Source organism: Mastigoproctus giganteus, chromosome 4 (assembly GCF_048544385.1).
Source record: "Mastigoproctus giganteus isolate SK-2022 chromosome 4, ASM4854438v1, whole genome shotgun sequence".
Taxonomy (NCBI): domain Eukaryota; kingdom Metazoa; phylum Arthropoda; class Arachnida; order Uropygi; family Thelyphonidae; genus Mastigoproctus; species Mastigoproctus giganteus.
The window spans coordinates 74,173,001-74,187,462 of NC_143578.1; the positions used below are offsets into that span (position 1 = coordinate 74,173,001).

General features: G+C 38.6%; 1 protein-coding gene across 5 annotated transcripts in view; it reads right to left on the reverse strand.

Annotated features, from left to right (window-relative positions):
- The window catches only part of LOC150086837 (ataxin-7-like), a 298,875-nt gene that overhangs the window by 29,462 nt on the left and 254,951 nt on the right, over positions 1–14,462 (reverse strand). For 2 of the 5 annotated variants that reach the window (XM_090372777.1, XM_090372775.1), the window contains exon 11: positions 722–929. The exons of 2 other annotated variants lie outside the window; for them this stretch is intronic. In XM_090372777.1, the coding sequence (XP_090228903.1) occupies positions 722–929 (208 nt within the window). Of the gene's footprint in view, positions 1–721; positions 961–14,462 lie in introns of those variants that run through there. One more of the 5 variants, XM_090372780.1, reaches the window with a different exon arrangement.

A 14,462-nucleotide genomic window follows, 5' to 3' on the forward strand; every position in this document is an offset into this window, starting at 1 on the left:
TGCCTTTGTGGTCTTTATTGTTTTGTATTCCTATTTGCTTGAAAATTTTAAAAAAATTAAAATAATCTTATTCGCACTTTTATTAAATAACTTGTTACTATTAATATTTTTAATTTTATAGTTAGGATACCATCAGGGTACCAACTCACCCACCCACCAGGAAGAATGGTGTAAAATGTAAATAACTTGTTACTACATTCTATTCACAGAAAGTAGCAAGTACACAAAAGCATGTGATCATCCAAGAAAAATGAGTGCAGAGGATTTAAATTGAGCAGTCTTTCTGCATATTCCTTTATGCTTGCCCGGTTAATCGATCATTTAAATTAAGCCAATATCTTGCTTGCCAGCCTTGGTGCTGTTCACCCTATAAACAAATGTGATAATCATGCTATTGTTTATTTATTACTACTACCTACTCTCCATAAAGAGAGAATAAATTAATGTTATAGTGACTAATAACAAGGCGATGGCAAAATCAAATATTTCAGATACCATAGAAATAAAAAGTGGGACCAGTCCTGACTCCACTGATATATTCACTGTTTTCAAAATAAAGTTAACACGATAGGTATTTGTGCATATATCACAAAATGTGTGCACAATTTCGCTTCAATTCACAAAGCATATCTGTGCAAACTTCATTATATCTTAACTTTTGTCCACCGGTATGTGTATGAAATATTAGATTAAAATGCATAAGTTATATATTTAGTCTTACCCTTTGGCCCACTTCCTGTACTACCAGGAGATGAAAGATCAGTTACTGGACTAGGCGTACTGGTACGAGATACTGGGCTAACAGAAAAAGCATGATTCCCAACAGATCCTGCTATATTTAAACCTTTAGGAGTAAAAAATGGTGGTGGTGAAAGACCCAAGCCATTTGGTAAAGGTGATGATACAGGCACATGAGGACTGGCTGATTCCTGCAAAATAGAGAAGCTGCAGCCATTACATCTGGAAGGAGATGACAACAAATGAAAACTGCTTTAATCCTTCAATGGTAGTGGAATTTAGGTTTCTCCACATTGAAAGCTTATCTATAGAACATTGAAAGATTATATACAGGCAACCCCCCCCCCCCCTTAACACGATACTTCGACAACAAGGTTTTGCTCTAACACGATTGATAAATTGCAGCAATCCTTGCACAACACGGTATTAATATAACACGGTATTAAAAAATTTCAGAAAACCTCTCATAACATGGGTATTTTTGAGCTTTTGTGAGGGGAAAATCCCTGCTATTAGGTTGGATGTAATTTTCCAACATTTCCACTCTTTTTGAATCCCTGCTGTTGACTCACTAGTCAAAAAAAATTGAGAAATCCCTGTATTTTGTTTTGTTGGGGAAATCCCCGTGTTAGGTTCTGTGCTATTGAACTTGTGGAAAAATATTACATATCAAAATTTTATTACTATTGGATAGCACACCAAGCCATTCAAAAGATTTAAATCATCCAAACGTTGAAGTTATATTTCTACCACCACAGTTGTACTAGGTTAATACAACTTGTTTCATTCAGCCATTAGATCAAGGCATTATATCCACCTTTAAAACTCATTGCATCAGAAAATTGTTACAATGGATTTTGGAAAAAATTGATTCAGAATTTATGGAAGTAATGGAAACATTACTCAATCATGGACTGTATCAAAATCATAGCTTTATCGCTCAAAGAAGTAAAACCATCAAGGTTAAATGCATGTGGAAAAATGTATGGCCAGAGTCAGTTCATCCACCGGACCGGACCTATTGGTAACTCTCTAGGAGGCTTCTGGATCAGCTAGTGTATAATCTTGCTACCTCTACTCTGCCAGATAGTGACTGGAGGGAGTCCGAGTAGTGTGTATGCGGGGAGCATTGTCGAGGCCACGTTATGTCCAGGATCTGGGTATATTCTTACCACGTGTACGCCATATCCAAAAATTTCATTACTTCATACAGCATGTCCCACCCACTTTTTCTTACTATTGAATACACCATGAATTGTCAAACTAATAGAGCAAGCTTATCTGCGAAAAGATCTAAACCTCCCAAGCACTTCCTAATTCATTTCACAAATATATGTGGTCTCAATTCTAATCTCAACGATGTCCATTTCCACTTGCAGTCTGCAAAACCTCATGTACTTTTTCTGACAGAATCTCAGTTATCGATTGATTCAACTACTGCTCATCTCAGATGCCCAAATTATTCGCTGTGTGATTCCTTTCGCCTCAAAGGTGGTACTTGTGCTTATGTCCGTTCTGATATACCCTGTCAGAGACTTGGCAATTTGGAATCTCCTCTCTTTGATCTTCTCTGGCTTAAAATCTCTCTACCTCATTGTGTCAAATTCATCTGTTGTCTCTACCATTCTCCCAACTCCACTAATCACTTGGAGCTCTTTGACTTCCTCTCTTTGCAACTTGACTTTCTCCAGTCCAACTTTCCTAACAGTGAGGTAATTTTCCTTGGTGATTTTAATGTTCACAACTCCAGCTGGCTTCCGTTTTCTAGTCACACCAACCCAGCAGGTCGAGATGCTGAGGCTTTTGCAATTACTAATGACTTAGCACAGATTGTTCATTTACCTACAAGAATATCGGACAATCCTAATCATACAGCCAATACGCTTGTTCTTTTTCTCACAAACAACCCGTCTAAGTACACGGTCGAAGTCAGAGGTCCTTTAGGCACTTCAGATCACAACTTGGTGATTGTATCTTCTCCAATGGAACCTTTATCTCATGGCTATTCCCAACCTCGTGTTGTTTGGCATTACAAGAATACAAAATGGGATGACCTGCGAGACTTCTTTTCTTCTTTTCCTTGGTCTGATTACTGTTTCAAAACTTCTGATGTCAATGTTTGCTCAGATCGTGTCAGTGAAATTATTCTTGCAGGAATGGAATATTTATCCCACACTCCACTTTAAAATCTCGTCCTTTATCTAAACCTTGGTTTTCCAATAAATGTGCTAAGGCTGTTCAAGAGAAGAATGTTGCATATCGTAATTAACTTGTTTCTAATTCTTCAGTTTCATTTTCTGCCTACACTAAAGCTCGCAACAATTGTAAAGCAGTTATTAATCAGTCCAAACCAGAGTTTGAACAGGCTAAGAGTAGAAAACTTGCTTCTTGCCCTAATGGTAGCCAAGCATTCTGGTCTCTTGCCAAAGCTATTGGCCGCAACTTTTACCCATCTCTGCTTCCACCTCTGTCCAAACCAGATGGTTCTGTTGTCACTTCAACCAAGGATAAAGCTGACCTGCTAGCATCCCATTTTTCTTCCAGCTCATGTATTAATGATCTTGGTAAAACACCTCCCATCATTCCCAACACGCTCCATTCAATGCCTCCTGTGGTCTTCCGTCAAAAGGATGTCAGAAGGATATTGACAAATCTCGACGATGCTAAGAAAGCTCCAGGTCCTGATGGTATTTCTCCACTTGTTCTCAAAACCTATGCTCCTGAACTTACTCCTATTCTTTGCCGCCTTTTTTCATTTTCTTATTCCAAAGGTGTTTTTCCTTCTGCTTGGAAATTTGCTCATATCCAGCCAGTTCCTAAAAAGGGTGACAAATCTCTCCCATCCAATTATCGTCCCATTGCAATTACTTCTACTCTTTCGAAAGTAATGGAGAAATCAATTAACCGCCAACTCTTAAACTACCTAGAAACCTTCCGCCTGATCAACGATCGCCAGTATGGATTCCATCAGTGTCGATCCACTGGTGATATTCTGGCTTATGTTACCCATTTATGGACTAATTCAACGGAAAGGTTCGGTGAAACACAAGTAGTTGCTCTTGACATCTCAAAGGCTTTTGATCATGTTTGGCATAAAGGTCTTCTAAACAAGCTTCCGTCTTATGGTTTGCCAACTGTTTTTTGTAATTGGTTATCCAGTTTTCTCTCTGATCGCTCACTGAGGGTGATGGTAGATGGCTCTCTGTCTTCTAACTTCTCCACTAATGCCGGTGTCCCCCAAGGTACAGTTCTTTCCCCCACTCTTTTCCTTTTGTATATTAATGACCTTCCATTGACTGGAAATCCATAGTTTTGCCAATGATAGCACATTGCATTCCACTTTCTCGGAATACCATTTTGAGAAACCTTGTCCTGCTCAATCAGCTTCAACTTCTCGAAAATCTGCTACGAATTCCTTAAATGTCGATCTTCAGGTAATTCTCCAGTAGGGCAAAGACAACTTAGTTGATTTTAACCCTTCTAAAACTCAGTCTTGTCTTATATCTCGCAAAAAGGATTCTTCTGCTCCTATGCTTATCTTTAGTGACACTCCGATTTCTAGGCAAAATGATATATCTCTTTTGGGGATTACTCTGACTTCTAATCTCTCTTGGCACAAGCACATTACAAATATTGCTTCCTCTGCATCTAAAAAACTTGGTTTTCTCTTTCGCTCTCGGTGTCACTTTTCTTCCAAACAGCTGCTCACTCTCTATAAATCGCAAATCCGCTCTGCCATGGAATATTGTTCCCATATCTGGGGTGGTACCCCTAAAACCTCTCTCAGGCTTCTTGATTCCATTCAGAAGAGGGCAGTTAGATTAATTAATGATTCATCTCTAACAGTCTCTCCGCTCACTTTCTCATAGACATACTGTTTCTGCTGCATGCCTCTTCTACAGATACTTCCATGGGCATTGTTCTTCTGAATTGGCTTCTATAATTCCCGCTCTCTCTCTTTCAAAACAGTCCGAACACGTGCCACCACCAGCCAACATCCATTTACTGTCCAACTTAAAACCCACAGAACCAACTTTTCATCTTCCTCATTTATTCATTCAACTGCCGTTTTCTGGAACAACCTTGCTTCATACGTATTTCCTGAAAATTACAATCTACAGAAGTTCAAGTCCAATGTCAACAAATATCTTCTTTCGTCTTCTCAACCTCCAACCCAAGCACGGTACTAAGTACTATAGGTTCTAATACCTCTCGTGTTTGAAGTTCACATAAAAAAAAAAAAAAATCCAGGAAATATAGTCGAACCAACAGAAAACAGAATCGGTGCAATAGTAGAACTTGCTACGTCGGTAGGAGGGGAAGGTTTTGATGATATGATTACTGAAGCCCTCGGGTAGCATAGTTGATAGAATCGCCCTCCTCCCCACACTGGGTGGAAAAGACCAGAGTTCAAATCCAGTCACTGATGGGAGGAATTTTTATGGGTCTTGGGGCCCAAAGTTTAAAAAAGGAGCTAAAATGCTTAGTTCCATACGATGAAATTCACAAAGGGTTATAGAGTAAACAAAACCAGATTACTGATTTTTTAAAGAGGGCAGAAGATATATGAAATCTAGAATGGTGTTATTTTTGTTAGTTTTATTAATGAAATAGTGTATTTTTGTTAGATTTTGGAACGTAAACCCCCCTTTTTGTATTTTTTCTTAATCCCGGTTCACACAACATGACATTTTATAGGAACCTAACTACTGTGTTATACGAGGGTTACCTGTATAGAATATAATGGGAATTTAAATTCCCATCCATATTAGACAGGGGAATTTCTACCAGGTAAAAAAATTTTTTAAATCTACACTAGTTGAATCATTAAAGGTCTATTTCCATTTTAGACACATTTGCAAATGCAAAACTGCTTGCCATGTGCCTATCATGCCTTGCAATGTCCTGTTCATCTGGTTGTCTGTCTGCCTACATAAAACAACTGAACTCAACTCCTAGGGAACAGATTTTCATGGAATTTTATATTTGACTCTTAAAAAAGATTTGCTGAATTGTGCAAAATTTCATTAAAATTGGAGAAACTGCAATTTGGAAATTTTATGTATTTTTTGATACCTATTGCATATATTATCCATAAACTGATTGGAGGAATGAATGAGTAAAATTGGAGGCATGCAGAAGAAAAAAATTCTTAGTTTAAATAAGCAATGTGAACACAATGAGATGTGCACACAAAATGGTTGACTTTTGAAGGGTTGGATTTTTTGTTATCATTTCATTAAACATATAAATAATGAAATATTTTTATTTGTTTATTTTATAATCACAGAATATCCATGAAATATATGTTCCATTTCAAATTTTATTAAAATCCAGAAAGTACATTACAAACATCAGAGTGAATACATTGTGAAGTGGTTGCTATGAAGTGGAAAAAATTACGTTTATATGTTATAAGTTAATTAATTAATAAAAGGCTCAAGCTAATGGAAGTGCTGTGGCTCAGAGCAGAACTGAGGGGGGCAGTTGTCCTCTGACTCACAGCCTTATAAAATGCACTGTTTGCTTGATGTTTGCAGAGCAATCGGGTACGGGACATGATACTGCCAAGGGGGATGTCTTTGTGTGTGCGCGATGCAAGGAGTGTATCGATATCAGGCAACAACTCGGCGTTCTTGTGGGCCTATATGAGAGCTTGAAGGACAGGGTGGATGCCCTTGAAGAAACTAAATTGAGGGGCCCATCAAGCTCTCAGCTGCCCACATCAATGCCAGAGCTTGCACTTGGGCATCGCGTGACACAGAGGCAACCCCCAAGGCAGAATGCGCTGGTCCCGAAGGAACTAGTAGTTGTTGGTGACTCTATTGTCAGGGAAACGGGGAACATGCTTTGTAAAAAAGATAGGTGGAACAGGACCAGGGTATGTCTGCCAGGGGCAAAGGTTGATGACGTTGTAGAGCGAATATCATCTTTTAAGGGCACAAAAGGTCATATAGTTGTACACGTTGGCACTAATAATATTAAGAGTAGGAGACCGGCAGAATTACTTAACAAGTACAGGTCACTGTTGAACAAAAGCCGAGAATTAGGGTTGAATTTGAAAGTGTCTGCAATTCTGCCCAGACACGATAGGAGGGAGTATATGATGAGAGCCTTGTCGATCAATTCGGCACTGGAAAGATTGTGCAAGGCTCAAGGGGTAGAATTTTTTTCAGTCTGGACTGTACTTGTTAACAGGAGAGATTGCTTCTACAGGGATGGGATACACTTAAATAGAAAGGGTGCAAGAATATTTGCTGATGCTATCGCGGCAGTGTTAGGTGGGTCGGAAAACTGCTAGCTTGGGGGGAGACAAAGACCAATAGATTGACAGTAGCCACTGGCAGAGGTGAAAGAGATTCTTGCACTGCTTCTATTAGAATGAGCAGAAGCCTGAAAAACAAGATGCATGATATTTCAGAGACTGCTGGGCTAGCCATTGCGGTACAAGTAAACACATGGGTTGTGTTAGGGTAGCTAAGAATAGAAACAGGTGCAGGTATACTTGCGTGTACACCAATGCTAGGAGTTTAGTAAATAAATTTGATGAATTTGAGGTATTGCTCAAAACATCAAAGGCAGATATTGTTGGGATATCAGAGACGTGGTGTCACACAGATATAAGGGATGCAGAACTGCAAATTGGGGAGTACAACGTCTACAGAAAGGATAGACAGGATAGGAATGGGGGAGGAGTTATGCTATTAGTTAAGAAACACATAAAAACCAAGGAAGTGAAGCCAGTCGACATCGCTGGACAGTGCAGTGTTGAGTCAGTTTGGTGTGACATAAGCATTGGGAGATCAAAATTGAGAGTAGGAGTGTGCTATAGGCCTAATGACTCTGATGAGTATAATAAGGAACTGTACAGGGAAATAGAGTGGGCCAGTAAATCAGAGAGTCTTATAATGGGAGATTTTAATTTCCCAGATATTGACTGGAATTTGGGGGCTTGTTACTCACACACTAGCAGGGCTTTTGTGGATTTATTGGATGATTGTTTTCTACATCAGCATGTTCGGGAGGCAACTAGAGGGAGTAATACTCTTGATTTGATTATCAGCAGTGATTCTTCATGCATTAAGAATCTGCAGATAAATGAACCACTAGGTGGCAGTGATCACAGTGTGCTGAAGTGGGATTTACTCAAAGAGGTAACTACCATAGGGGTAAAGGGAAGGGTTATTGCTTCCGTAGGGGCGACTACGATGGACTGAGACAGTATTTAAATTCTATACAGTGGGACCAACTGATGATGTTACCAACAGCAAATTCAAAATGGGAAGCATTCAAAGAACTTATCTTGGAAGCTACTAGGCTTTACATACCAACTAAGAAATATTGTTCAAGGTTTAGGCCAAAATGGATATCAGATGAACTAATGAGGCATATGGCAGAGAAGAAAAACGCATGGGATACTTACAAATTAACACATGACACAGAAGCCTATGATAGATACAAGTTGATATGCAACCAAGTTACAAAGGAGGTTAGGCAGGCGAAGGCAGATTACGAGAAATCCTTGGCAAGGGATGCAAAGAAAAACAGCAAAGAGTTCTTTACTTATGTAAACTCTAGAAGGAAGGGGATGAATCAGATTGGTCCACTTGATATTGATGGGTCAACTGTTGATGATCCTGCTCAGGTAGCTAACAAACTAAATGAATATTTTGCATCGACATTCACACATGAGGAGTTATTCAGCAAGGGGAATGCCAGAGGTGTATTCAACTCTAGCAGTAAGCTACAGAATCTTGAAATAACTGGGAGTAAAGTGGAGGAGAAACTGTTGAAGATAAACACAAGAAAGGCACCCGGGGTGGATGGGATCTATCCAGTTATATTAAAAGAGGCAGCAAAGGAAGTAAGCAAACCCTTAGCCATAATTATGAGAGCTTCCTTGGACTCAGGGGAGGTACCCATAAACTGGAAATGTGCAAATGTGACCCCAATTCACAAAGCAGGATCAAAGGCTGACACAAGTAATTATAGACCTGTGAGCTTAACTTCTGTTCCAGGAAAATTAATGGAGGAACTGGTTAAAGAAGCACTGCAGGATCATTTAGACAAGACTTCAGTTATAGCTCAGACACAGCATGGTTTTGTTAAGGGGAAGTCTTGCCTGACCAACTTGATTGGATACTATGATGCAGTCACAAAAGAACTGGATGCAGGGAATAACTTTGATATTATATACTTGGATCTTAGAAAGGCTTTTGATACGGTTGCACATGGAAGACTGCTACACAAATTGGAGCAGTGTGACATTGGAGGCAAATTGCTGCTATGGATAAAGGGGTGGTTGAGGGGGAGAAGACAGAGAGTGGTAATCAATGGACACTGCTCATCGTGGACTAATGTTTTTAGTGGAGTCCCTCAGGGCTCAGTGTTGGGTCCATTATTGTTTTCTGTATTTATAAATGATATTGATGATGGTATATCAAGTTTAATGTCCAAGTTTGCAGACGATACAAAGGTTGGCAGGGTTGTCAAGGACACTACTGACACTATGCTGCTGCAACAGGATCTGGAAAGGTTGAGCAGATGGGCTGAGAGGTGGCAAATGAAGTTTAACATTGACAAATGTAAAGTACTACACATGGGAAACAGCAACCCCAGAGCAACGTATCAACTCTGTGGTACTACACTGACAGTGGTAGAGAATGAAAGGGACTTGGGGGTGGTTGTGCAGGCAGATATGAAGTTCTCTGAGCAGTGCAGACGGGCTGCAAGAGTAGCTCATGGAGTATTGTCAATGATATACAGGAATTTTTCCAGCAGGGATAAGGAGGTGATTATTCCATTGTATAAGGCAATGGTCAGGCCACACCTAGAGTACTGTATACAGGTCTGGAGGCCTCATTTCAAGAAGGATGTAGAGTTGCTGGAACGAGTACAGAGAAGGGCAACAAGATTAGTGAATGGAACAAAGGGGTGCTCTTACGAAGAAAGGCTTAAGTTTTGCAAATTACAGTGTCTGGAGACTAGGCACCAGCGAGGTGATCTGATAGAGGTGTATAAAGCCTTGAATGGTTTAAGCATGCTCAATGCTGATGGGATTCTTCCTCTAGCTCAGAAAAATCACCTGAGAGGGCATAAATTCAAATTGAGGAAAGACAGATGTAGGATAGACGTGCGGAAATTTGCCTTTAGCCAGCGGGTGGTTGGTTGGTGGAACAGACTTTCATCCCTTGTGGTGGAGGTTGATAGCCTAAATAAGTTTAAGGCTCAGCTGGACAGGTATTTTGAACGAAGAGAGGGGTGAAGTGGAAGTGGGTTTTTTTTTTTTTTTTTTTGGCTGATGCTGCATAAGCTTGCTTTCTTGCATCAAATGCCTCTACTAATGCTAATGCTAATTAGTAATAAATCAATATCAAAATTATTTATTTTTATTAATCACAGATGGACAAGCCGATTAATTTATAAAAACTGAACATGCCTGGAATGTAACTTAGTGCATACATTAGCTAACTTTCGCTTCTCTTCTTTTTTTGTTTTCTCCTACTTTATTTGCTTATTTACAATTGTAATATTGTAAATAAGCAAATAAGGTAGGAGACAAATTATTTAGAATGTCATTATTGTAGGACAAAAGAATACAGATAAACATAGGGGATATGTCTCTTGTGTTGGAATAACCTGGTAATCAAGTTGGTACTAAAATATAGAAACAATATCAAGTAAAATTTACAGAAAATTAGTGGAAGAATATGGCAAACCATATCTGTCATTTGTACATCTGTGTACGAATGAGATGAAGAGTTAAAAAGGGGAGAGGAGAGGAATCTATGAAATGATCTTCAATGTGCACAATGTAACCAACTATACAACAAAACCAAGTATTTAACATACTGAATAGCTATCATGGGTAACTGTTCCATTTTAGATAATAAAAATATGCAGAGTGAGATAATGTGAACTAGTGGTTTTTACTTTGCAATATCAGCTGAATAAATTAACATAACTTTGACAAAAATGTTTATTTAATACAGTGGGTCCTCATTATATGAGGATAACTGGTTCCAGAAAATTCCACTTAAAATGAATCCCCTTAAAAAGGGGAGGAAATTTTCGTATTGTGTATTATGTATTTGTACATAGTAAAAAATGGATTAAAGGATCTGAAAAAAAAAAAGTGAGAATTATTTTATTAAACATTTTTTATTATAATATGTTGAACAATATAAGGTTAAGTAAAGTTTATTGAAGTTACACTATTTTTCAGTTTTATGATATCAATTACTTGTTCTTGTTACTTGTTAATATCTACACCATAACTTTCACATTGTCTTTTTTTTTGTGATGTTTTTCATAGGCACTTTGCTTTGAATGCATAGTTAATAAAAATAAGAAAACTAAGAATTCACTCAATGTAAAAAAATATCAGATGCATCTACTACAATCAACTGTAAAGAAGAAACTAACCGTAGGTAGAAGAAATCGAGTCAACAGGATGCTTGCAGGAAGAGTGGGACAGAAATAGTCAAGTGTGCAGTGGGGGGTGCTTCAATGTAAATCGAAACAAAGTACAGATACTATTATATTTTTCATGTTTTCATATTTTTTTATATATTATTTGCTACTTCTTAACTGCCGGGACTCAGATACTGGGGACCCCTATAGTGTATATATATATATATATATATATATATTTTTTTTTTTTAAATGAAAACCCCAAGCACAAGAGGTATTAGAACCTATATTACTTAGTACACTACATGGGTTGAAGGTCGAGAAGATGAAAGAAGATACTTGTTGACGTTACACTGAATTTCTGTATATTATAATTTTCAGGAAATATACATGGAGGGAAGTTATTCCAAAAAACAGAAGTTATTCCTAAAAACAGAAGTTGGTTCTGTTTTTTGAGTTAGACAGTAAAAAGATGTTGACTAGTTGTGGCACATGTTGGGACCAGTTTGAAAGAGAGAGCAGGAATTATAACATTAGTAGAGGCATATGATGCAAGAAAGCAAGCCTATATAGCATCAGCCACAAAAAAAAAAAAAAAAAAAAAACTTCCCATTTCACCCATCCATTAACTCCAAATGTTTGTCTAGTACGCCTTGAAATTATTTAAGCTGTCAACTTCTCCAACAGATGGAAATTTGACCCACCAATCAACCACCTGCTGGCTAAAGGCATATTTCCACACATCTATTCCACAACCGTCTTTCCTCAATTTGAATTTATGTCCCCTCAGGTGACTAATCTGGGCAAGAGGAAGAATCCCATCAGCATTGAGCTTGCTCAAACCATTCAAAGCCTTATACACCTCAATCAGATCACCTCACAGGGGCCTAGTCTCCAGACCCTGCAATTTGCAGAACTTAAGTCTTTCTTTCTATGTAAGAGCAACCCTTTGTTCCATTCACCAATCTCGTTGCCCATCTCTGTACATGTTAGAGCAGCTCTACTTCCTTCCTAAAATGAGGCCTCCAGACCTGTATACAGTATTCAAGGTGTGACCTAACCATTGCCTCATACAAGGGAATCACCTCCTTATCCCTGCTAGAAAAAGTTCTGTATATCGTTGAAAAGACACCATGAGCTATTCTTGCAGACTGTCTGCACTGCTAAGAAAACTTCATTTCTGACTTTACAATTACCTCCAGGTCTTTTTCATTCTCTACCACCCCGAGCATAGTACCACACAGTTGATACATTACTCTGGGGTTACTGCTACCCATATGCAGCACTTTACATTTGTCAATGTTAAACTTCAGTTGTCACCTCTCAGCCAATCTGCTCAACCTTTCTAAATTCTGTTGCAGTAGCGTACTGCCATTAACAACCCTGCCAACCTTTGTATTATCTGCAAACTTGGACATTAAGCCTGATATACCTTCATCAATATCATTGATAAATATAGAAAACAACAATGGGCCCAACATGGGGCCCTGGGGAATGCCACTAATAACAGTAGTCCAAGAAGAGCAGTGTCCATTGATTACCACTCTTTGTCTTCACCCACTCAACCATCCCTATCCACAGCAACAAATTGCCTTTAATTCCGTACTGCTCCAACTTGTACAGTAGTTTTCCATGTGCAACAATATCAAAAGTTTTCCTGAAATCCAAGAATATGACATCAAAATTATTTTTTGCATCCAGTTCCTTTGTGACCTCAGTGCCTATGGAAGTATCTACAGAAAGGGCATGCAGCAAAACAATGTCTGAGACAGAGAGAGAGAGAGAGAGTGGAGAGATTTTGTTAGACAAGTCATTAATTAACCTAACTGCCCTCTTAAATAGAATCTGGAAGCCTGAAAGAGATTTTGGGGGCAATGATGTGGGAACAATATTCCATCATGGGGCAGATTTCTATCTGTACAAAGTGATCAGTGTTTGGAAGAAAAGAAATGCTGAAATGTGAAAGAGGAAATCCAGTTTTTCAGATGCAGAGGAAGGAACATTTATAATGTGCTTATGCCAAGAGGAAGTCAGGGTAATCCCTGATAGATATATGCAGTCTCATTAAGAAATCTAAGTATCATCAAAGATAAGCATATGAGCAGAAGAAACCTTTTTTTGAGAGACAGAAAACAGGACTGAGTTTTAGAAAGATTGAAATCAACTAAGTTATCTTGCCCCCACTGGAGATAAGCATTTGGGGAATTGGTAGTGGATATTCGAGAAGTTGAAGCTGTTTGTGCAGGGCAAGGTTTCTCAAACTGGAAGGTGGAATGCAATGTGACATCATCAGCAAAACTATGGATAGGATTTCCAATCAATGAAATTAAGTCAGTAATATACAGGAGGAAAATAGCTGGAGAAAGAACTGAACATTGGGGAACACCAGCATTACTGAAGAAGTTAGAAGACTAAGGCCATCTACCATCATAATGGAGTGTACTGGGAATGGTAGGAAGTGGTTTACCAAGATCATCAATACATGAGTTAGAAGTAAAATAGGATGCTAGCAGGTCAGCTTTATTGTTAGCTGAGGTGGCAACAGAATCAACCGGTTTTGAAAGAGGTGGGTATAGAGATGAGCAAAAGTTGTGGCCAATATCTCTGACAAGAGACCAGAATGGTTGACTACAATTTGGACAAGAAATGAGTTTCCTACTCTTAGCCTGTTGAAAATCTAGTTTGGATTGATTAATAACTGCTTTGCAATTATTGTGAGCGTTCATGTAGGCAGAAAATGAATTTGGAGATTTGGATGAAAGCAAATTCCGACATGCAACATCTTTATCTTGAACAGCCTTAGCACATTTATTTGAAAACCAAGGTTTAGATAACAGACAAGATTTTAAAGTGGAGTGTGGAATAGAGGATTTCATCCCTGCAAGAATAACTTCACTTTCATGATCTAAGCAAACACTGACATCAGAACATGTAAAACAGTAATCCAATCTAATACAATTTTACTATGTATAAGGATAAAAATCTCACAAATCATCCCATTTTGCATTCTTTTAATGCTGAACATGAGGCTGACAACTGCAATGAGAGAAACACTCTCCACTGGAGAAGAGACCATCACAACCCCAGGGGCACACCCATGGTCCTGAGCTGGATATCATCATTCTTCTGTTTCTTGGTGATTCCCTTCTACTTCAGACTCTCTCTCTCTCTCTCTCTCTCTCTCTCTCTCTCTCTCTCTCTCTCTCAGGGTAACTTGGGAATTTTTTTTTTTGGCTGGCGCAGCATAAGCCTCAAGCTTCCTTGTACCGTACCATATGGCTAATAATAATAATAAGTTTTGATTTGAGGTG